This window comes from Pantherophis guttatus, chromosome 2 (assembly GCF_059756535.1).
Source record: "Pantherophis guttatus breed Tessera chromosome 2, ASM5975653v1, whole genome shotgun sequence".
In the NCBI taxonomy this organism is placed as follows: Eukaryota; Metazoa; Chordata; class Lepidosauria; order Squamata; family Colubridae; genus Pantherophis; species Pantherophis guttatus.
In genome coordinates this window covers 269,322,423-269,347,358 of record NC_142064.1, presented here as the reverse complement: position 1 = coordinate 269,347,358, position 24,936 = coordinate 269,322,423, and the positions used below count along the sequence as shown (strand labels likewise).

General features: G+C 42.2%; 1 protein-coding gene and 1 pseudogene across 3 annotated transcripts; both read right to left on the bottom strand.

Annotated features, from left to right (window-relative positions):
- Nucleotides 1-519: 519 nt before the first annotated feature.
- Nucleotides 520-607, bottom strand: LOC117662649 (U5 spliceosomal RNA; annotated as a pseudogene).
- A 2,006-nt stretch (nucleotides 608-2,613) lies between these two features.
- On the bottom strand, nucleotides 2,614-23,305 carry LOC117662606 (uncharacterized). Of its 3 annotated transcripts, XM_087884345.1 has the most exons (4): nucleotides 23,223-23,305; nucleotides 15,354-16,814; nucleotides 12,639-13,528; nucleotides 2,614-4,397 (listed from the first exon to the last, which is right to left on the bottom strand). In XM_087884345.1, exons 3-4 carry the CDS (start codon nucleotides 13,436-13,438, stop codon nucleotides 3,314-3,316), a joined length of 1,884 nt encoding a protein of 627 aa, XP_087740471.1. In that variant the 5' UTR covers nucleotides 13,439-13,528; nucleotides 15,354-16,814; nucleotides 23,223-23,305; the 3' UTR covers nucleotides 2,614-3,313. The 3 variants fall into 3 exon arrangements, with proteins under 3 accessions (XP_087740471.1, XP_087740469.1, XP_087740470.1); XM_087884343.1 differs by lacking the exons at nucleotides 12,639-13,528; nucleotides 15,354-16,814; nucleotides 23,223-23,305 and adding an exon at nucleotides 6,372-6,868 and having other exon boundaries at nucleotides 2,614-4,975; XM_087884344.1 differs by lacking the exons at nucleotides 12,639-13,528; nucleotides 15,354-16,814; nucleotides 23,223-23,305 and adding an exon at nucleotides 6,627-6,790 and having other exon boundaries at nucleotides 2,614-4,975.
- Nucleotides 23,306-24,936: the final 1,631 nt, after the last annotated feature.

The window sequence follows — 24,936 nt, the reverse complement described above, 5'->3', positions numbered from 1 at the left end:
GGTTTTTCTCCACTGTGGATTTGCTGATGTATCGCAAGAGTACTTTTTTCAGAAAAACGTTTATGGCACTGAGGCAAAGAACGAGTTCAGCAGCTCTGCTTTCTCTCTGCTGCCTGTTTACTTCTTTGCCATCGTCTCTCTTTAGTCAACCGACTGTTACCTTCATTTTGGGCACTCCCAATTCCGAAGTTCAAGGAGAACACTCCTTCCCTCGAATTCAGACCCACCAATGAGGCCTGAGGCTGGGAGCATCCCTGCCTTTCTCCTCTCTCTCTCTCTTTTTTTTATTGAAAAGTTTTACAAAGAAATTTCCCCCCCCTATTCCCAACCTCCCCCCCCTCCCCGACTTCCCAGAGCAAAATACAGGGTATTTCAATTAACAATCATAAGCTAAGTTAGCCTAACTATTCTTAAACTACCTATTCCCCCCCCCCTGAAACCTTAACTCCACTATAGATAACATGATACTTCTAAAGTAAAGTTTAACATTCATTCATAAGCTATTTGATATTTTCTTGTCTGAATCGAAACTCATAAATGTTCCTCTCCACAGAAATCTTTAGTAAAAGGAGGAAGATTTATACGATCTGAAGAGAAACCAGAGTATTCTTTCTCCTCTCTCTTTGAGGGCGCTTGTGGGGCAGCATCCATAGGATCCGCTGGGATCCCCTGGGATCCCCCTGATGCTACTGGTGGAGGCACTGGGCCGGATCTCTGGAAGTAAAGGGGGGCAGGAGACCCCCTTTAAGGAGGGGGCTCCTCTGGGGCAGGAGTGGAGCTGGGAGGGGCCCTCAGTGCCCCTGGGGGAAGGAGGAGGGAGAAAGGGTCTGGTATGTCACTACTGGAAAATGGTGTGTAGGGCAAGAGAGGCAGGAACTTCAATCTCCATGTGGTCTCCGCCCCTTCTCTGGCCCTATTTCCCCCTCACCGGAAGAAGAGGGAGGCCCCCTCCACTTCCCTAGTGGCTGATGTAGGGCCGGGGTCACGGAAAGGCAGCTGATGTGGGATAAGATGCAGCCCCTCCCCCCCCCCGGTGGCTGGGTGGGAGTGGGACCTTGAGGACCCCGAATTAGAACCTGAGTCCCAAAGTTTTTTGCATGGAAAGAGGAAGGAGACGAAAAGTGAAAGAGGGAAACTGAGGCATTTTCTGACCTGAATCCACAAATGCCACCAAAAGTATAAGAAAAAGATGTTTTTTTGGCAAAAAGTGTTTTTCCAACTTCATTTTCGTTTGAATCTCCATTTTTTAAGGTGCGGGAAGAGCTGAGCTTCGATTCCCTTCTTGGGGGAGACTCTGAATTTGGGGAAGAGACCTAGAACCTCCCCCCGCACCCCATAATCCCCCATTGCTGAATCAGAACCTGGATAGGAAGTGGGAACTGAGGGAGAAGGATATTTGGGGGGGGTTGCAGTCCTAAATGGACCGGCCAATATTGGGGGCTTTCTTCCCGCAGACTGAGTCGGAAGGAGCCCCAGAACTCTGGTTTCACTTCCAAGAGGTGCATTTTTTCCCCCAAAAGAAAGAAAAAAATTTTTTTTTCTGTTAAAACATTTCACTTCTCATCTAAGGAGCTTCTTCAGTTCTGACTGACTGGGAGGGGGAGAAAGGAAGGATTTGTATTGTGTCACAAAGGACAAGCCCATCAGGAGATGATGTCCATCTGCATCTAAAATGACATGGGTGGCTCGTTCGAGGACATCAAGTCCACATCCTGGACAGAGAGGAGCCCTGGATGGAAAGAGGGGCCAAAGCGGCCCTCTTTGCCAAAATCAGCAGCCTTCCCACAACAGAGGTGGGTAGAAAGAACCCCCCTCCTCCTGTCTACAACAGGGTCCTTTCAGCAGCCCCAGGAAGACTCCCCACCACTTTGCACCCTGATTCCGCACCAAATGACTGCAAGGAATATCAATCCTTCCATTCTCCACTGCTCAGTCAGAACTGAAGAAGCTCCTGGAACAAGAAGGGAAATGTTTTCAAGGGGGAAGAAACAAGAAAGTTCAGTTTCCTTTTGGAAAAACATCTTAGGGACAACCATGACCTAGAGGATGGAGACTCTCCATAGAGACCCCTGGCTCCACTTTCTTGTTTTGAAATCTCCCCCCTTCTCTCATATTATCTGCCGCTTTGGGGGGCAGAGAGACCCCACTGGGATCCAAGGTTCCCTCCAGAGCGTTAGGCAGACTGCTGGACCAGTTGTGTATCTTCCTGTCTTTTTCCACCCTGGGAAGATGGAGGAGGCCAATCAAGAAGCGCCTCCCCTTCCCCTCATTTTCCTCGCCCCTCCAGGCCCCCTACCAAGGGTGGATCCTGCTGGGACTGACAGTTCCCCAACTCTCCTCTAGGGGGCCCCTTCCGGTAGCCTTATGGGACAGGTTTCCCGCCCCTCCTCGGAGAAGCGTGGCTCCCTCCTCTAGTAGCTGCTGGGAACCATGGGCCCTGCACTCCCTGACAGCCTTCCTCCTCCTCCTCCCCGCAGCCCATTTCCTGATCCAGGGGAGATCCGACAGCCCCTCCCTCAACCCACTTTGGCTGCACAGTATGGCACAATCTGACTGCCATCTTGTCTGTTTTGAGCCATCCAGTCCATCTCCTGTAAAAGGCCCTCTTGATTATTTTGAGCAATATACTTTTATTCAGGATTATATGCACAGAAAGAAAATTAATACAAATATCTCTGTGGGAATATATGAAAAAGACAATGAAAAAAAAGGGGGGGAATCCCTTTTTCCCTCTTCATCCTCAACCAGCAGATTCAACAACAAAACTTTATCACTAAATACACAGCCAGATTCATTCCACCCTTTATCCCTATTTTTTCCTCTCTAAATTTTCCACTTCTCATTGATCAACATAATCTAATAAAAATTAAGAAAAATACCTGGTTCCCTGACTTACAACTGAAGGAACTTATGACCAGAATTCCCTTCCAGGTTGTGGTCATAAGTCAAGGAGTTCCTGTACACTGAAAAACATTTATCTACTCCCCATATACTGTATTTATAACTCTTGTGTGTAATCCAGTAAATTACTAATGCGGCTTTGCGAGCAAAATATTCTCACACTCCCAACATTTTGCCTCATTGTGTACTCTCTGATGGGATTTGAGGTTGCTTTGCTTCCATAGGAGAAACATTTCTCCCACACCAAATAATTGTAGGATTTCCCTTCTGTCACTGTAAACATTGTGTTGAAAAAATGTGTTCCCGATATTGTTCACAGCTGAAGAGATTTATCTCTGCTATGGACTTTTTGGTCCCTTTTTATCTTTGATTTACTAGGAAAAGGTTTCTCGCGCTCTGTGCATTTGTAAGGCTATTTTCCTGTGTGAGTTCGGGTGTGCGTGCGAAGTCCTGAAAGTTGGGCAAAACATTTCCCACACTCCAGACATTTATAAGGTTTCTCTCCAGTGTGGATTCGCTGATGTATCACAAGAGTATCTTTCCGTGAAAAACACTTATCGCACTCTAAGCATTTGTGGGGCTTCTCTCCTGTATGGATTCGGCTGTGACTTCTAAGGGAAGATGAATGAGCAAATGATCTCCCACAGTCTAAACATTTGTAGTTTTTTTCCCCCGTGTGAATTTTCACATGATTTCTAAGGGCTGATGAGGTACGAAAAAATCTTCCACAGTCGTTGCATTGCTGTGGCTTCTCCCCTGTGTGGGTTTTATGATGCATCGAAAGGCTTGCCCTGTGTCTAAAATATTTTCCACATTCTATGCATCTGTATGGCTTCTCTCCTGTATGGACCCTTTGATGCCTTCGAAGTTGGCTTTTTTGGGAAAAGCATTTCCCACACTCCCCACATTTGTAAGGTTTCTCCCCTGTGTGGATTCTCTGATGTATCTGAACATGGGCTGGCGAAATAAAACTTTTCCCACACTCCCTGCATTTATAGGGTAGGTCCCCTTTGTGCCATTCCTGGTGTCTCTGAAGTGCATAAGAATACATGAATTGTTTCTCACATTCTGGGCATTCATAGGGTCTCCCTCCAGTGTGACGTCTCTGATGTCGCACCAGATTTGATTTCAAGATAAAACATTTCCCACATTCGAGGCACTTTTCGTTTTTCTCCCCTCTGTGTGTTTTCTTATGACTCCAAAGACCTGAATTCTGGGTGAAACATTTTCCACACTCAAAGCATTTGTAAGATTTTATTCCAACATGGATCTTCTCATGGAACCAAAGACTTGAGTTGTGAGAAAAGCTCTTCCCACATTCCCAACACTTGTAAGGTTTCTCCCCTGTATGAATTCTCTCGTGGTTTCTGAGAGTGGTTTTTTCATGGAAAAATTTCCCACATTCCAGACATTGATAAGGTTTCTCTCCAGTGTGGATTTTCTGATGTCTCCGAAGTCCTCCTGTATAAGCAAAAGATTTCCCACATTCTATGCATGTGTATGGCTTCACTCCTGTATGGACCCTCTGATGGATTCCAAGTTTTTTTTTTTGGGAAAAGCATTTCCCGCATTCCACACATTTGAATGGCTTCTCCCCTGTGTGGATTCTCTCGTGGTTTCTGAGAGTGCTTTTTTCACGGAAAAATTTCCCACATTCCAGACATTGATAAGGTTTCTCTCCAGTGTGGATTTTCTGATGTGTAAGAAGTCCTGACTTTTGACCAAAGCGTAAGTCACATTCCTCACATTTATAGGGTTTTAGTCGAGGGGAGCTTCTGAGATCTTTGGAGTTTTTCCCAGAGAAAGATTTCTCACCCTCCAAACCTTCACTGGATCCACTTCCCACATGGAGCTTCCTGTGGGTCAAAAGGAGGGACTTGCGAGCAAAGGATTTCCCACACTCTGAGCATTCATGGGTTCTTTTGGGGGTTCTTGGAGGGCTGCTTGTGTCTGATGGGGGATCCAAGAGTTTCCCACGCTTCATGCTTTCCTTTGGCTACTGCCTTGGGCTGAATTTCTACTATCTTTTGTTAGTTGTCTTGAAAGTAAATCTTTGGTCACAGTTATTTTCCAGCTGGTGGAACAAAAAAGAAGAATGAGAACATTATTTCCTTTCGAGAAACACAGAAAATCACAAAATTGTTGAAGGCAAGATGCTGACATTTGTTAACAACCACAACAGTGAGGGCAGAATTGCAGTTCTTCAGCAAAGCAGTCATGTGATGTCTCACGTGATGTCTTCTTTGCTCAACAAGTGAGACTGCAGTCCAAATTCAGTCATAAATTGAGGACTGCCTATAGGGAACACAAAAGTCAAGGCAAAAACTTTCACTGCATTGCCGTTTTGTCAAATAAAGACAAAACAGAAATGAAGGCGAATATACGTATCCCAGAATGAAGTTGTAGGATCTATTCTGGGTCAGTTAACAGGATCAGAGATTTTGTGTTCTGAGCTTTAGGCCTCGTGCTGAAGCCCTTCCTCAGGTAACTTATCTCCAGCAGAGTGTGTGCTACTCTATGTGTGATCCACAGACACAACCACACGACACACAGAACAGGACACCCTCTGCTGGAGAGAAGTTCCCTGAAAAAGGGCTCCAGCATGAGATCTAAAGCTCGGAAGACAAAACCTCTGATCCTCGTAACCGACCCAAATTGCATCCATTAATAACTAACGCTTATGTTCCAAACTTAATATTTAACCACAATTTTGATGGGCCAAAAGGGAAGAAACCAGCAGGATGAAGTCCAAAAGGGACCAAGGCATAGTTGTGAATAGGAAAACACAAAGGAAGGTGAGAGAGATCAGATGGTGAAAAGGGCTGATCTCCTCCCATTTCCCCACCCCACAACCAAAGAGGTTCAGGCAAGGTGTCCAAGCAGAGTTTGGTGTGAAGTGGGATGCCAGCTGACCTTGAAGCAGCATCGCTTTCATCCCCCACCCCCCACCCCACGGATTCTGCCTCCCCTTGGTTAATGGCAGTCCCTCAGGAAAGAGTAGGGAAGCAGAGGAAAGCATCAGGTGGCAACCAGCCTCCAAACTTCCTTAAAACTTTTGCTTTGTAAAACATCCACCATGAAGGGCCACATCACAGCCCCTTCAGGGCAAAACAAAGAAAATACTAGTTTTTCCTGATTCTACCAAGCCTTTAGGATCAGAAGCAGATCAAACATTGGCATAAGAACAAAGGATTTTATTGTTCCCCTTTTAAATTCAGCTCGAAGAAAAAGGATCTCTTGTGGGTTAAGGCAACATGAATTCAATTCAATCAATTTAAAGCTTTTCTTTCCCCCAAACTCTCCCCTCCCCATTGCAATGAGGTCGGCCTGCATTAAGAGCACATTACAAACCTCAACAAACGCTTTAAAGCTCCGTTTACTCCATTTTTTCCAACTGCACGTCCGGGATATGGATGCTCAGAGACCTCGTGGTCTGACGGACCACAAAGAGACCTTCTGAAGCAACTTACCCAGAGCTCCTTCCCGGATCCACTCGGAGCCCCCCGCGGAGCCTTAGCCGGACGAGGAAGGGGCAGAATCGCAGATCCACCCCAGGGACGGAGCTCCCTTTGCCCCTCTGGAGGGAAGGCAGGCAACGGCAGAGCGGGATCTCCCCGAGGAAACCCCAGAAGAGTGGGATCCGCAGGATCCTCCCTTCCTCCTGGCGGGGAGAGGATCTGCTGGCTGGACGGGGAGCATGGAGGCCGGAGGAAGAGCAGCCTCACCTTTCCCGAGAGGGATCCAGAAGCCTCTCCCGAGGGATCCAGCGCCGATCCTCCAAGGAAGAAGCGAGATTCAGGGATGAAAACGGAAATCCAGATGGGGCACAGGAGGGGCTTCTATATACATAGAAGCCCCTCTATACAGTCCCGCCCCCTTTTCTTTGCCCTCCCCCTAATCTCCCCCCCTCCCAGCCAGGACCACGTGCTCTGAAACCTCCCCAGTTTCTTCAATGGGCGTCGGTGTAGAGGGTTCCTCTGCCCATGGGAAGAGTGTCCCTCTCTGCAGGCTGGAAGCGGGATTTCCTAATCCCCAGAGACCCCCAAGACAGGAAAGAGGAATGTTTGGGGGAGGAACCCAGATCTTCTTCCCATGGAGGCGACACAATACAAGAGGGAAACAAGCCAGCCAAGCCACTGCAAAATGGAAATGATTTTTTATTTGTATTGATTGATATCCGCCTTTTATTATTTTTACAATAACATATCCCACACATCTTCCTTTACCTATTTGCCTCACAACAATCCTGCGGGGTGGGCTATGGTGAGAGAGTCACTGAGTCTCCGGAGAAAGGCGGCATATAAATCAAACCAATAAATAAATGAGATGGGGGGACTTCAACTCCCAGAATTCATGCTGGCTGGGGGATTCTGGGAGTGGAAATCCACACAGCTTAAATGTTGTCAAGGTTGAGAAACAGGGATATGGACGCATGTAAACATGCATCAGTGTCCGTGTAGAGACACACATGTGTTTTGAGGATGTGTTTATCAAACTCTTCCCCAGGGTAAATGTAAGAATTCAAATCCACAATCAAGACTAGAATTTATTCGAGGTGATTGTCCTCAACTTACAGCATAGATGTTTGCTAGCGGGGGAAATAAGCTAACTTGTTTTTTTTTTTAAGTTTTTTATTATATTTTTATTGTTAAGGAATAACAAAAAGGAAAAAAAATCAATACAAAAAATCAATAATAAGGAAAGAAAAAATTTTTTTTCCCCCAACGTACAAACGGAAAGGAAGTTTTAGGAACTTGAAGTCTTCAATTCTTCCAGAAATCTCTTTGATAAGGTACTGGTGCCGATTCATCCAATCTCCCAAATGCAAAGTCCACAAATGGTTGCCAAGTGTTCCAAAAAACATTTTCTTTATATATACCACTTCTAATTTTAATATCACAAGTCAATTTATCATTTAATGCAAATTTCCATGTTTCATTGTACCATTCTTCTAATTTTAAGTCAACATTTAATTTTCAATATCTAGCAATTATAATTCTCCCCATTATAACCAAAATCCTCACCAATTCTCTTTCTCCAGTTGTTAATGTTGTTTCATTCAATATTAATAATAATATGGTTTCCAATGTCAATTTGACCCTCTTCTTAATTATTTCAAATATTTCATTTTCTATCCTAGACCAAAAAAGTTCAACCCCATTACATTTACACCACATATGAGCATATGTCCCGAGTTCCACTTTACATCTCCAACACATTTTATCCACTTTATTATCCATTTGAAAAAGTCTTATTGGGGTCAAATACCACTTCCAAATAACTTTATAATTATGTTCTTTTATCCTTATTGATAATGTCCTCATTATTCTGCTAACCCAATTCATATTCCAATTTTGATCAGAAATTTCAATACCCAGTTCTTTTACCCAATTCTCTTTCATTACCCTTTGTGAATTATTATCAGAGTTAATAATTTTATAAATTTTACTAGCTAATCCCTTTGGCCCAATTTCATCTTTTATTATTCGAGATGTCAAATTTTCAAATTCCGTTTCCTTTCTGCTCTCATCGTTCCTTTCTTTGCATTTCCTATTCCATTTATTCATTTGAATTCTTTCAAACCAATTAATGTTTAATTTTCCATAAATTTCCTCTTTCCTCATTTCATTTTCTATAAATTTCAACCATTCACTAATTGTTTCCACTTTCTCTTCTATTATAATCCTCTCTCTGTTACTATTTAATTTCATTGGGCAATTCTCTTTCAGTTTACCTAAATACAATGCGTCTGGTATTAATTTTTTTGCTACTCTGTCCCAATTTTTAGTCAAACTATTTAACCAATAATTGCAAATTTTAACTTTACCTTTAAAATTTTCCAAAAACCATTTGTAACCAAACTTCTTTATTTCCTTCATTTCCAAATTACCCCAAAGTTTAACATCTCCTTTTAAAATTTTTACTACTGTTTTTATATTAAATGCTCTATAATAGTTTAATAATTTTGGAATTCCTAAACCACCTTGTTTTTGGTTCTGATACCACATTTTCTTAATCAGTCGTGGTTTTTTATCCCCATTACAAAATTTATCTAATTTTTTTTGATATACTTCAATGTCCTTCTCGGTTGAAAAAATTGGAAGCATCTCGAATAAAAAGTTAAATTTAGGAAGTAACATCATTTTACATAAAGCTACTCTACCAAACCAAGATAACTTGAGTTTTTTATATTTCCCAATTTTCTCTTCAATTTCTTTTGTTACTATGTCATAATTTAGTTTCTTTAAATAAGCTAACTTGTGAGGTGGGCGGCTTCTATATTTAATAATAAATATAAATATAAATAACTACAGACTTTCAACCTTAAATGAGTCTCTGCACATTATGGATCCAGGTCATAAATACCTTTTATGGGTGGGGCCCATCCTAAACTCCAAAAAGTTGCAGCTGGATGACTTCCATGGCTGTTTGCCCTCCAGCTGTGCCTGATGAGCTCCTGGCTGAAAGGGGGGACCGATCCAAACTCAGCCTCTCCACTTGAACTGAGAAGGGAAGGAAAGACACAGGAAGGGGCCCAAATGTAGGAGCCTGGTGGTGCAGTGGACTAAACTACTGTTAAAGTAGCATTTAGCTGCCAGCTGCCTGCAATTACTGCAAGTTCAAATCTCACCAGGATCAAGGTTGACTCGGTCTTCCATCCTTCCGAGGTAGGTAAAATGAGGACCCGGATTGTGGGGGCAATAAGCTGATTTTGTATAAAATAGAACACCGCTTGGGGGAGGGGGCGAAAGCCCTAAGCAGGTATATACAAAAAGTATGAAGGCTATTGTTTAAAAGCATTGTAAGACACCTCGAGTCTCCGGAGAAGGGAGGCATATAAAACAAACAAACAAATAAATAAACCAACCCCCCTTGTTGGCAGGAGCAGCTGAATGCTGGCAAATCGACATGGGGTATGTGTGTGTGTAGGAATTAGCAGCATGAAATGGCAGAATGGCCCCTTTTTCCTGTTTTCACTTGACCTTCGGTGTATCCCAGGACTGGACCTTCTTCCCAGAGAGCCTTAAATCCATAAAGAGAAAGAGCCTCCATCAGAGTTGAGGAGCATCCGGGTACCAGGCGCCTCTGGGGAACCAGGTGTCCGGATCAAGGAACTCACAGGGGGTCCCGCCCTGTGCTTGCAGGAGGCAGGGAGATGTCAGGAGCCCCCTGAAATAGCCAATAGGAGTGGGGCAGATCCCAGCTTCTGAGCACATCAGCAAAAAGCAACTTCCCAAGTAAAACAGCTGGGAAAACATTCTGCTGCGTTCAGCTGGGGAGGAGATGCCATTTCATGGAGGACGGAGGAGGAGAGAATGAACCAGGTTTAAAGGCAGCCCCAGGAAGGCTCCGCACCCCTTTGCATCCTGATTCAGCACCAAATGACTGCAAGGAATATCAATCCTTCCATCCTCCACCGCTCAGTCAGAACTGAAGAAGCTCCTGGGATGAGAAGGGAAATGTTTTCAAGAGGAAAAAAACCAAGAAGACTCTCCATTGAGATCCCTGGCTCCGTTTTGCCCTTTTGAAACCACAGCACTCAGCCTGGACTCCTAGGGGCCTTAAAAGACCTTAAAGGGGCATGTAGACTACCCCCCCTGCAAGCACACAGGGAAAGGAAGATTTGTGTTGAGAGTCATGGAGGACTCAAAAGGAAGCCCACACTGCCCTCTGGTCCTGTCATGAAGCTGCAACCCCCCCCCAGACTGAAAATATTCCCCTCTCTCACCCTCTGCTTCTATTGGGGGGTGGGGTCTGAGTTGCTCTTCCCAACTCTCCCTTCAGTGAAAGGTGCTGGAGCCCCTCCCTTTGAGATGATCTTGGGGGGGCTACAGGGGGCCTATTTGGAAAGGGGACAGGAAAGAGGCCTTGAAAACCATTCAAAGAAAGCTAGTGGGAATGAAGATTGGGGGGGGGAGTTTGGAGTATCTAGGGAAGGTGGGGGTCGAAGGACTGGGAGAGCCCAGGAGTATGGGTGTAGGTATCCTTATTGCGATCCCCTCCCCAGATCCCCCCCAAAGGAAGAGGGATAGGGAAGCATGGATATTATGTTACTTGCAGCCCAGAGTTCCTGGGGGGGTGTCTCCCCCCCTTCTCTCATATTATCTGCCGCTTTAGGGGGCAGAGAGACCCCACTGGGATTCAAGGTTCCCTCCAGAGTGTTAGGCGGACTGCTGGACCTGTTGTGTATCTGCCTGCCTTTTTCCATCCTGGGAAGATGGAGGAGACCCATCAGGAAGGCCCTCCCCTTCCACTCATTTTCCTCCCCACTCCAGGCCCCCCACCAAGGGTGGATCCTGCTGGGACCGACAATTCCCCATCTCTCCTCTAGGGGGCCTCTTCCGGTAGCCTCATGGGACAGGTTTCCCGCCCCTCCTCTGAGAAGCTTGGCTCCCTCCTCTAGTAGCTGCTGGGAACCATGGGCCCTGCACTCCCTGACAGCCTTCCTCCTCCTCCTCCCCACAGCCCATTTCCTGATCCAGGGGAGATCCGAGAGCCACTTCCTCAACCCACTTTGGCTGCACACTATGGCACAATCTGACTGCCATCTTGTCTGTTTTGAGCCACCCAGTCCATCTCCTGAAAAAGGCCCTCCTGAATATTTTGAGCAATATACTTTTATTCAGCATTATATGCACAGAAAGAAAGTTAATACAAATATTTGTGTGTGAATATATGAAAAAGACAATGAAAAAAAGGGGGAAAATCCCTCCAAAAACATAACAGGAAAAAGAAACTTTCCCTCATCATCCTCAGCCAGCAGATTCAACAACAAAACTTTATCACTAAATAAACAGCCAGATTCATTCCACCCTTTATCCCTATTTTTTCCTCTCTAAATTTTCACTTCTCATTGATCAACATAATCTAATAAAAATTAAGAGAAATACCTGGTTCCTTGACTTACAACTGAAGGAACTTATGACCAGAATTCCCTTCCAGGTTGTGGTCATAAGTCAAGGAGTTCCTGTACACTGAAAAACATTTATCTACTCCCCATATACTGTATTTATAACTGTTGTGTGTAATCCAGTAAATTACTAATGCGGCTTTGCGAGCAAAATATTCTCACATTCCCAACATTTTGCCTCATTGTGTACTCTCTGATGGGATTTGAGGTTGCTTTGCTTCCATAGGAGAAACATTTCTCCCACACCAAATAATTGTAGGATTTCCCTTCTGTCACTGTAAACATTGTGTTGAAAAAATGTGTTCCCGATATTGTTCACAGCTGAAGAGATTTATCTCTGCTATGGACATTTTGGTCCCTTTTTAGCTTTGATTTACTAGGAAAAGGTTTCTCGCACTCTGTGCATTTGTAAGGCTATTTTCCTGTGTGAGTTCGGGTGTGCGTGCGAAGTCCTGAAGGTTGGGCAAAACATTTCCCACACTCCAGACATTTATAAGGTTTCTCTCCAGTGTGGATTCGCTGATGCATCACAAGAGTATCTTTCCGTGAAAAACACTTATCACACTCTAAGCATTTATGGGGCTTCTCTCCTGTATGGATTCGGCTGTGACTTCTAAGGGAAGATGAATGAGCAAATGATCTCCCACAGTCTAAACATTTGTAGTTTTTTTCCCCTGTGTGAATTTTCACATGACTTCCAAGGGCTGATGTGGTACTATAAAATCTTCCACAGTCGTTGCATTGCTGTGGCTTCTCCCCTGTGTGGGTTTTATGATGTATCAAAAGACTTGCCCTGTGTCTAAAATATTTTCCACATTCTATGCATCTGTATGGCTTCTCTCCTGTATGGACCCTTTGATGGCTTCGAAGTTGGCTTTTTTGGGAAAAGCATTTCCCACACTCCCCACATTTGTAGGGTTTCTCCCCTGTGTGGATTCTCTGATGTATCTGAACATGGGCTGGCGAAATAAAACTTTTCCCACACTTCCCACATTTATAGGGTAGGTCCCCTTTGTGCCATTCCTGGTGTCTCTGAAGTTCATAAGAATACATAAATTGTTTCTCACATTCTGGGCATTCATAGGGTCTCTCTCCAGTGTGAAGTCTCTGATGTCGCACCAGATTTGATTTATTGGAAAAACATTTCCCACATTCGAGGCACTTTTCGTTTTTCTCCCCTCTGTGTGTTTTCTCATGACTCCAAAGACCTGAACTCTGGGTGAAACATTTTCCACACTCAAAGCATTTGTAAGATTTTATTCCAGCATGGATCTTCTCATGTAACCAAAGATTTGAATTCTGAGGAAATCTCTTCCCATATTCCAGGCATTGATAAGGTTTCTCTCCAGTGTGGATTTTCTGATGTGTAAGAAGTCCTGACTTTTGACCAAAGCATAAGTCACATTCCTCACATTTATAGGGTTTTAGTCGAGGGGAGCTTCTGAGATCTTTGGAGATCTCAAAACATTGACTGGATCCACTTCCCACATGGAGCTTCCTGTGGATCAAAAGGAGGGACTTGCGAGCAAAGGATTTCCCACACTCTGAGCATTCATGGGTTCTTTTGGGGGTTCTTGGAGGGCTGCTTGTGTCTGATGGGGGATCCAAGAGATTCCCACGCTTCATGCTTTCCCTCGGCTGCTGCCTTGGGCTGAATTTCTACTATCTCTTGTTAATTGTCTTGAAGGTAAATCTTTGGTCACAGTTGTTTTCCGGCTGGTGGAACAAAAAAGAAAATGAGAACATTATTCCCTTTCGAGAAACACAGAAAATCACAAAATTGTTGAAGGCAAGATGCTGACATTTGTTAACAACCACAACAGTGAGGGCAGAATTGCAGTTCTTCAGCAAAGCAGTCATGTGATGTCTCACGTGATGTCTTCTTTGCTCAACAAGTGAGACTGCAGTCCAGATTTAGTCATAAATCGAGGACTGCCTATAGGGAACACAAGAGTCAAGATGCTGACATGTGAAGTGCTCAGAGAGCTATGAACCACTATGTATCTGACTTTGAAGCAGCATCGCCTTCATCCCCCATCCCCCACCCCACGGATTCAGCCTCCCCCTGGTTCTTGGGAGTCCCTCAGGAAAGAGTAGGGAAGCAGAGGAAAGCATCAGGTGGCAACCAGCCTCAAAACTTCCTTAAAACTTTGATTTGTAAAACATCCACCATGAAGGATCACATCACAGGCCCTTCAGGGCAAAACAAGGAAAATACTGATCTTTCCTGATTCTACCAAGCCTTTAGGATCAGAAGCAGATTAAACATTGGCATAAGAACATGGAATGTTCTCTAGAAATGTGGCCATCACCAAGGCACCTTATACCATTGCTGGTGGACCTGCCCCCAAGCGAAAAAATTCTGGAAAATGATCTGGAAATGGATTATGGAAATAATAAAAGAAAATATTGATTTTGAACCGAAAATCTTTCTCCTGGGAATCCTGAAAACAGAATACGAAAAAAAGAAGTATCTAATCTAATCTATAACGACAGTGGCAAGAATAACCTATGCTCAGTATTGGAAGGAGAAAAAACTACCACCCGAAGAACAAGTAATCAGGAAAATATTAGAGTGCGCCGAAATGAATAAGCTAACATTAGAATTTAACGAAAAAGAGAACACGGGATATTATAATGTGTGGGAGCTGTGGTATGAGTGGATAGAGAAAAGAAACAAAAAGTGAAGTTTGAGAAGTATAAAGGTTAATTAATAATGATCATAAAGAGTTAACTATTACCATGTGCATTACTGAACTAAGGTTGCAATCTATGTAAATAACAAGTAAATAACATGTATATATGATCATAAAGAACTGTGCATTACTACTTGTAATAATACCCAAATCATATACAAGCAAAGATGCAATACTATGTAAATAATATGTAAATAATAAGTATTTATATTTAACACCACGGAACCAAAAAACATAAATTGTATTTCTATATTTTCACAATAAAAACTAATAAAATAAATAAATAAATAAACATTGACATAAGAGCAAAAGATTTCAATGTTCCCCTTTTAAATTCAGCTCAAAGAAAAAGGATCTCTTGTGAGTTAAGAGAACATGAACTCAATACAATCAATTTAAAATTTTTCTTTCCCCCAAACTCTCCCCTCCCCATTGCAATGAGGTCGGCCTGGTTAAGAGCACGTTACAAACCTCAACAAATGCTTTAAAGCTCCGTTTACTCCCTTTTTTCCAACTGCACGTCCGGGATATGGATGCTCAGAGACCTCGTGGTCTGACGGACCACAGAGAGACCTTCTGAAGCAACTTATCCAGAGCTCCTTCCCGGATCCACTCGGAGCCCCCCGGGGAGCCTTAGCCGGATGAGGAAGGGGCAGAATCACAGATCCACCCCGGGGATGGAGTTCCCTTTGCCCCCCTGGAGGGAAGGCAGGCAACGGCAGAGCAGGATCTCCCCGAGGAAACCCCAGAAGAGTGGGATCCACAGGATCCTCCCTTCCTCCTGGCGGGGAGAGGATCTGCTGGCTGGACGGGCAGCATGGAGGCCGGAGGAAGAGCAGCCTCACCTTCCCCGAGAAGGATCCAGAAGCCTCTCCCGAGGGATCCAGCGCCAATCTGCCAAGGAAGAAGCGAGATTCACGGATGAAAACGGAAATCCAGATGGGGGACGGGACCCTCTATACAGTCCCGCCTCCTTTTCTTTGCCCTCCCCGTAATCACCCCTCCCAGCCAGGACGACGTGCTCCGAAGGAAGGGCAGGATATAAATCGAACCAATAAATAAATGAGATGGGGGAACTTCAGCTCCCAGAATTCATGCTGGCTGGGGGATTCTGGGAATGGAAATCCACACAGCTTAAATGTTGTCAAGGTTGAGAAACATGGATATGGACACATGTAAACATGCATCAGTGTCCGTGTAGAGACATATGTGTTTGAGGATGTGTTTATCAAACTCTTCCCCATTCAAGAAGGGTAAATGTAAGAATTCAAATCCACAATCATGACTAGAATTTATTCGAGGTGATTGTCCTCAACTTACAGCATAATTATAAATATAAATATAAATATAAATATAAATATAATATAAATAACTACAGACTTTCAACCTTAAGTGAGTCTCTGCACATTATGGATCCAGGTCATGAATACCTTTTATGGGTGGGGCCCATCCTAAACTCCAAAAAGTTACAGCTGGATGACTTCCATGGCTGTTTGCCCTCCAGCTGTGCCTGATGAGCTCTTGTCTGAAAGGGGGGACCGATCCAAAATCAGTCTCTTCCACTTGAATTGAAAAGGGAAGGAAAGACACAGGAAGGGGCACAAATGTAGGAGCCTGGTGGTGCAGTGGACTAAACTACTGTTAAAGTAGTATTTAGCTGCCAGTTGCCTGCAATTACTGTGAGTTCAATTCTCACCAGGATCAAGGTTGACTCGGCCTTCCATCCTTCCGAGGTAGGTAAAATGAGGACCCGGTTTGTGGGGGCAATAAGCTGACTTTGTATAAAATAGAACACCACTTGGGGGGGGGGCAAAAGCCCTACTAAACAGGTATATACAAAAGTATGAAACACAAATCTCTAATTTTAAACAGGGGCTGCCAACACTAAAAGAAACTTTTCTTTTTAACTTTCACTTTCACACCCCATTAAAGCACAATCGCCATCTTGGTTTCACTTTCTCCCCTTAATAAGTCAGAAGGAAGTAATATACATTTGGAGTTAAAGTTCAGTACTTGCAGATCTCATCTCTCCTGAGTTTGCTCAGCCTGCTTCCGAATGATGTTTATTCTAGCATTGTTTGCAGGGGTGGTCACGCCGTCTTCTTCTGCTTGGGGAGCTCTACCTACGCCCGTCTGCTCTCTTCCTCCCCTTTTCCCGGGGAGAAAGTTTTCAAGCCGCTAGACAGCTGATTTGCGCTGTTCTAGCAGCTTTACAAGATCGTGGGGCTGGCGCTCAAGGGAAGAGTGTCCTCGGTTCCTGCGGTGCCACCGGAAGTCCCAGAAGATTAGAGATTACAGCAGTGATCCTTAAAAAAAAGGACTGATATTATTTAAAGACTGATTTTTGGATTTGGTGAATTAACAGTTCTGGCAGTTGACTGAATTTAAATTGGAAACTAAAAATGGCTTCAAAACAAATTAAGGCTATTGTCCCCAAAAGTGCTGGGACTTCACCAGCTCAAACGTCCAGATTGCAATCTCTCTCTGTTCCAACGGAACCAACAATATTAACATTTGAAATGTTGCAGGAAGCCCTCAAAACACAAGCCTCTGTTACAGAAACAAAAATTGCTTCAATGTTTCAGGAGGAAACTTGAGAAGTTGCTGAAGAAATTTCACAGGTCAAAGAGACTATTCAAAAACGAAACCAAGAAATTAGAAAAGATATTATTATGGCAGTACAAGGATTGGCAGGACACATTGAAGCAATAGATGAAAAAGTGGAAGAAATTAAGCAGTCTAATGAGAACTTGGAAAATAAAATGGGGGAGGTCCAGGACAAGATGGAAAGAGCAGAGGCTGAGGTGATAATGATATAATATAGAGACATGGAATTTGCTCTGAGAATAAGAGGCCTCAAGGAAAATAAGCAAGAGAATTTGAGAGAGATCTTTTCAGAAGCATTTGCACAGATAATGGAAGATCAAAAAGCAAATTTTGAATGGCAAATTGACAAAATTTATCGTGTCAATTCATGGGTGGCCAGACAGAAACATCTACCAAGAGATATTGTAGTTTATTTTACAACAAGGAGATTACGCAATGAAATCCTACAAGTCACTTTTAAAAACAAACTTCAAGTGCAGGGGCAGGAGGTTTTAACACTGAAAGAAATTCCCCCCAAAATGTTGAGAGCCAGAAAGGATTATGCCTTTCTGGTGGAAGAATTGACATACCGTCAGATACAGTATAGATGGGAAGTTCCAGCTGGTTTGGTGGTGAATTATTCAGGAGAAAGATACCGTCTCAATTCAATGTGGAAGGCAAGAGATTTCTATACCAATGTATTAAAGGCTGGATGCCCTCAGCCCCAGGAAGCTAGAAGGAAGACGGAAATGGATGGGGCAAGAAAGGGGGAGAAAGAAGAATTGTTGGCACAGGCCCAAAAGGGTGATTTGATTATTCAAAAAGAATTAATAAAATTTTCGACTACTGTTCAAGCTTAGAAGAACCTAAGGATCAAAGACAGACTCGAGCGGCAGCTAAGAGTCAAGAAGAATTAAGAGTGCAGCAACTTCAAATGATTCGAGACACTACAAAAACAGCAGCAGTAGGAGGAGCAAAGCCAAAAAGTAAAATGCACGGAGATTTCCAGCAGATGCTCCAAGTGCTTCAGGGGGCCAAGAATGGCAACTAGATTTTTGACCTGGAATGTCAATGGCCTAAATTCACCACAAAAGAGGAGAAAAATATTTCATTATTTGAAACAGTTTAAAAATGAAGTAATTTATCTACAAGAGACTCATATTAGAAGTAAAGATCAAAAATATTTAATAAATGCAAGGTTAGGTATACATTTTGTTGCATCTGCTCCTGAGAAGAAGAATGGTACAGTTATATACCTAAAAAAAGACTTAATTGCCAAATTAATTGAAGCAGATGATCAAGGAAGATTTTTAGCAATTGAACTGTTAATAAAAGGAGAAAAAATACTTTTAATTGGAGTCTACGCACCAAACCAACAACAGGAAAATTTTTATAAACTTTTACATTCCAGGTTATTACAATGGGATTATAAATCATGTATTTTATTGGGCGATTGGAATGGAGTTTTGGACACTAAAAAAGATAAAGAAGGGGCTCTTGCAGAACATTTCAACGCGTGCCAGATTGCCAAAATTGTTTTTTGAAATGATGGAGGACATGGAACTGAGAGATATCTGGCAAGAGAGAAACCCCGAAGAAAAAGACTACCTTTTTTTCTGATAGACATCAATCTTTCCCAAGGATTGATTTTATATTAATTACAAATGATTTCTTTTCCAGAGTGAAGAAGACAAAGATTTGTCAAGAGTTTTAACGGATCATAGTCCAGTCTGGATAGAATTAGAGTATAGAAGGGGATCTAAGAGGTCTTGGAGGTTAAATGAAAATTTGTTTAGATATGAGGAAAATGTAAAAGAATGTAAAAAATTTATGAAAGAATTTTTTATTATAAATATGCATAAGGGTACATCTATGGAAATGGTATGGGATGCAAGTAAAGCATATATGAGAGGCATTTTGATATATTTGAATAATAAATATAGACGTAAACAGGAAAAAAAAAAGAAGGACTTAGAAGAGGAAATCAGGAAAAAAGAACAAGCTTTGATATTGAATCCAGCAGATAAGAAAATAAAAGAGGCAATTAATTTATTGCGAAGGCAATTTAATATGTTAATGGCAGATCAGGTCGCAACTAATTTGCAATATGCTAAACATAATACTTTTTGTAATGCTAATAAACCAGGGAGGTGGTTAGCATATTTGTTAAGGAAAAAGCAAAAGTCACGGACCATAGAGAAAATAGAATATAAAGCTAAAGAGGTTTATCAGCAAAATATGATTAAAAAAGCATTTTTAGAATTTTATAGAAGGTTGTATGCTGGTGATAAAATTCAAGGTGCAGATATAGATAGATACCTACAGAAAGAGTATATTCCTACAATTGCAAAAGAGCAAAGGGAGGGTTTAAATCAACCAATAACTACTGAGGAGATTATGTCTGCAATTAAGCAGTTGAAATTGGGTAAAGCTCCTGGGACGGATGGCTTGACAGCTGCTTATTATAAACATTTGCAGTTAGAAATGGTGGGATCACTTAAAGAATTATTTACTAATATACAATCTGGAGGAGATATACCCCCATCTTGGAGGACAGCTTATATTTCTTTGATTCCAAAGGAGGAGCAAACCACACCCAGCCAAAAAATTATAGGCCCATATCACTCTTAAATACAGATTACAAGATTTTTGCTAAAATATTAGCAAATAGGTTAATGACAGTCATGCAACAAATGATTCATAATGATCAAACTGGTTTTATAAATGGTAGACAAATGAAGAGTAATGTAAGGCAAGTTGTTAACCTATTGGAGTATTTGGGGAAGAACAACCAAATCCCTGCGGTGCTGATATTTCTTGATGCAGAGAAAGCATTTGATCAATTGAATTGGCAATTTTTATTGAAAATAATAGAAAAGATGCAGTTTGGGGAACATTTCACAAAATCTATTAAGGCAATATATCAGAAACAAACAGCGCAAATAATAATTAATGGTAGTTTAACAGACACTTTTAATATAGAAAAAGGAACAAGACAAGGATGCCCTTTGTCTCCATTATTGTTTATTTTGACTTTGGAATTTTTGTTAAGTAAGATACGTGGGTCAGACAAAATAAGTGGAATTAAGATTAGGCAGTATGACTATAGATTACGAGCATTCGCAGATGACTTGGTTGTTACTTTAACCCAACCATTACAGTCGGTTGTAGGTCAAATGGATATAATTAATCAATATGGACAAGTATCTGGATTTAAAATAAATGCAGGGAAAACAAAGATAATAACTAAAAATATGACTATAAAGCAAAAAGAAGAACTAGAAAGACTAACAGGATTTGAAATTGTAAAAAAGGTTAAGTATTTAGGGGTGTATATTATGACATCAAATGCGAAATTATTTAAGTATAATTATGATCCATTGTGGCAAAAAATACAAAGAGAGATGGAAAACTGGAAAAAATTACAATTATCCTTGTTAGGAAGAATAGCAGCAGTAAAAATGAATGTTTTGCCTAAATTTTTGTTTCTTTTTCAAATGATACCAATACTTAAAAAAGATGAGAATTTGAAGATATGGCAGAAGGGTATTAATAATTTTGTTTGGGCAGGGAAGAGACCGAGAATAAAACAAAAAATAATGCAGGATACACGTGAAAGAGGAGGTCTCAAAATGCCTAACTTAAGACTTTATTATGAGGCAGCTGTTCTATCAGCAATGAGTGATTGGATGAATTTAACAGAAGAAAGAATATTGAATATCGAGGGATATGATTTGGTTTACGGGTGGCATGCTTATTTATTATATGATAAGAAAGTGGACAAGACTTTTAAAAGTCATATATTAAGGAATGCTCTATTGCGTGTCTGGAAAAAGTACAAGTATAAACTAAATGAGAAGTTACCATTGTGGGCAATACCCAGACACACGATAGAGAATATAACTATAGAGCAAAAGCAGGATGTGATTACATATAAAGAGCTTCTTAACAAGGAAAGAGGTACACTACAATTAAAATCTCTGAATCAACTAAGAGAAGAAAGGACAATTCGAACATGGTTTCAATATGTACAGTTGCAGGCTAGATGGAGAGAAGATCAGAAAATTGGTTTTCTGCAAAATGAGAATTTAGTAAAACAGATTAGAGATCAAAGTCAAATGCATATAAAAAGGTTGTATAATGCATTGCTAGAAATAGATTCAGAAACGGAGTTAGTTAAGGACTGTATGATAAAGTGGGCACAAAATATTGAAGAACCAATAATGATGGAAACATGGGAAAAAATATGGGTCAGAAATGTGAAGTTCACGCAAGCCCAAAACTTAAGAGAGAATTTTTACAAAATGTTTTATAGATGGCATCTGGATCCTAAAAAGCTAGCCTATATGTATCCAAGTGTGCAACCTAAGTGTTGGAGATGTGAATGTGATGATGCTACGTATTATCATATATGGTGGACATGTAAAAAAAATTAAGGCATTTTGGGTAAAAATATGGTGGATTATCCAAAACATTCTCAGAAAGAAGATAAAATTTACTCCACAGTTTTTTCCGTTAGGCATAATTACAGATTGTACTGTTATAGAGACTAAGTTGATTTTAAATTTAATAACAGCAGCCAGACTCTTGGTGGCACAGTACTGGAAGAAGGAAGATTTGCCTACTATCGAAGAATGGACACTAAAAGTAGCGAATTTAGCAGAGATGGCCAAAATTTCAGCGTATTTGAAGGATCATTCAAATGAAAGATATATATCGGAATGGAGAAGATGGATTGACTATATTCGAAACAAATATCGGACTAAAAAGTTACAAATAGCTTATGAATGAAACCTATATTTCTTTTTTGAATATTGAAGGGGGAGTTAAAGAGCAAGGGGGAGTTTGGAGACTACAGAAAGTTAGATTATTTTAGTTTAGGTTTGTTATGCTATACCCTGTTTTTGCTCTGGGAAGTCCGGGGTGGGTGGGTGGGGAGAGGGGGGATGGAGGCGTGGGAGGGGGGAAATTGTTGTAATGATTGTTAAAACTTTTTAAATAATTTTTTTTTTTATTTCCAGTTAGGAAAGGCAACAATCTGGCCATCAGCTTCTTCTAGCAGCTGCTCACAAGACCACCCTCAAAACTTCCTTTGTCCTTTGAAAAACATCCACCAAGAAGGAGCTGCCCCATCACAGCCTCTTCTGGGCAAAACAAGGAAAATACAAAGTTGAGAAATTCTACCCATTGTTTTGAAAGCAGAAGCAAAGTAAAAGATTAGCATAAAAAAACAAAAGGATGTTATTTTTGGCCTTTCAGACAGAGCTCAAAGAAAGAGGATCTCTTTTGTGGGTTAAGAAAACAGGAGCTCAATTCAACTAATTTAAACTTCTTTCCTTCCCCCCCCTCCCAAACATTCATTTGCAAAGACATCAGTGTCTTAATAACACAATACAAACCTCAGTAAGTTTTAAAGCACAATTTACTTTTTTTTCCCCCAAATACACTTGCGGGATGCGCATGCTCAGAAACCTCGTGGTCTGCCTGACCGCAGAGAAACCTTCTAAAGCAGTTTCCACAAAGCTCCTTTCCGGATCCACGCGGGGAATCTTGGCCCGGGAGGAGGGGGCAGATCCAGCCCCGGGAGGGACCCCCCCCCCTTTTGCATCCCTGGAGTGACAGGAGGGATCCGCTCCCTGCAGGCAACGCATCAACAACATGAACTCAATTCAATTAATTTTAAAGCTTTTATTTCTCCCAAACTCTCCCCTCCCCATTGCAGTGAGGTCAGTCTGGGTTTAAGAGCACCTTGCAAACCTCCACAAAAAACGTTTTAAAGCTCCGTTTACTCCATGTTTCACGTGCGGGGATACTCCTGCTCTGCCGGACCATAAAGAGACCTTCTAAAGGGATTTACCAAAAGGCTCCTTCCCGGATCCACCCGGGGATCCATCTCGGGGAGCCTTGGCCGGGCGAGGAGAGGGCAGATCCAGTCCGAGGACGGAGCCCCCTTTGCCCCCCTGGAGGGAAGAGAGGGATCCGTTCCCTGCAGGCAACGCCAGAGCAGGATCTCCCCGTGGAAACCCCGGCAAATCGAAGAGCGGGATCCGCAGCTCCCTTCCTCCTGGCTGGGAGAGGATCTCCTGGGAGGAGGGATGGCCTGGAGGCCGGAGGGAGAGCAGCCTCACCTGCCCCGAGCGGTATCCAGGAGTCTCTCCCGAGGGATCCAGCGCCGATCCTCGCCGAGATCCAGCCAGGGGGAGGGGAGAGGCGGGGGGGGGAGGAGGGCGCGGCTTCTGACTACCTCTCAGGCTCCGCCCCCGCCTTGAAGCCCCGCCCCTTCTCTCTCCCCCTCCGACCCCAATCTGCCTTCCCAGGACCACGTGCTCCGAAACCCTTTCTGGGTTTTTGCTCCTGGGGGAAGGAGGGGGGAGAAAGGGGCTGGGATCCCAGGAGTGGGAAATGGGATGGAGAGCAAAAGAGGTGAGAGCCTACAGGAGCTTTGATCTCCACGTGGTCTCCCCTCCCCCTCTACCCAGTTTCCCCAATCTGGAGAAAGAGGGAGCCCCCCTATTCCCTTGTTGTGGCAGAGGTGGGCCGGAGGTCGCAGAAAGGGATGTGGGGATAAGATGCAGCCAGGGTCGGATTTTCCTATAGGCTAACTAGGCTTCAGCCTAGGGCCTCAAGATCCAGAGGGGCCTACACAGTGGTGGGATTCTGGGGGTTCTAGGTGGCTCCGCGGAACCCTTTGTTAAATTGCTGGCTCCCCCGCCCCTCCGCACCACTATTTATTGCCAATAAATAGTGGTGGGCGAGGGGCGGGGGAGCCAGCAATTTAACAAAGGGTTCGGTGTTTTTTTTTTTTGTAATTTTATTGGCCCCCGGAGCTTCAGCATAGGCTAATTGGCCTCCCGGCTCTCAGCTGATTTGTCTCAGCTGTTTTGCTCAGGGCTCTTCTGCTTCCTTGCAAAGAGTGCTGATTTTTTTCCCCCTAGCATTGCTGAGAAACGAAACTGAAACTGCTTTGCTGTTGCTGCAAGGTTGGAAAATTAGGCAGGCAGAATTCTTTTCTTTTTCCTCACCAAAAAAGGTACGTGCAGACAATGGGAAATTTAGGGAAAAAGAGAAGAGTTCAGGATTTTAAAACACAAAAGAAAAAAAAAACTGTATTTAACTAGGGAATTGTAATAATTGAGATACTATTAATTGTATATTTCTGAAAGCAGAAATGGTTAAGTTGTGGTTTGGAGGAATATATGGGGGAAATTATTTGGTTTATTATTATTGGTAAATATAATTAATGGATTTGTAAGAAATTGGATTGCATGGAAATAATTGGAATATTCATGTTCATATTGATTAATATAGAAAAAAGGTAGTTATATAACTAATTGATTTATATTAAAATGTTGAATTTATATTAAACAACTAATATTACATAATTAACCAATGTGAGGATGGATATAAAAATAGATGACAATGGGAAGGGGTATAATATAGAATAGAAGGGAAAAATTGAATTTGATTAAGATTAGAGATGAGGATGAGGGTAATATTGGTTTTTTACAAAAAATAGATGAGGAATAAATATGGCAAAAAGGAAATATAGAAATTGTAAATTTAATTGAAATGACTAAACACTGTTTAAATTTGTGAACCGGCCAAATACTCTGTTCAAAGAAAATACATTGTATGTTTGTATGTGTGTTTCTAATTATTGTTATTTATTCATATTTGTTCTCTTTTATTCTTTAAAGTTTAACAATTCATTCTTTATCTTAATATCTTTATATTTGTTTGGGGTTGGCTTTCTTCCCTTTCATCTTTTTTATTGTATAGCAATCTATCTCCTCAAACCTACTACCTCTCTTTTCTTTCCTTCTTACTTTCTCTTCCTCCCCC

Bases quoted from the DNA above. Each gene is read 5' to 3' on its own strand.
- LOC117662606 (XM_087884345.1), bottom strand. From the start codon at position 13,438: ATGAAGCGTGGGAATCTCTTGGATCCCCCATCAGACACAAGCAGCCCT. The intron at 4,398-12,638 runs ATGCATAGAATG...GAAGCCATACAC, and splicing joins ACAGGAGAGAAGCCATACAG to ATGCATAGAATGTGGGAAAT.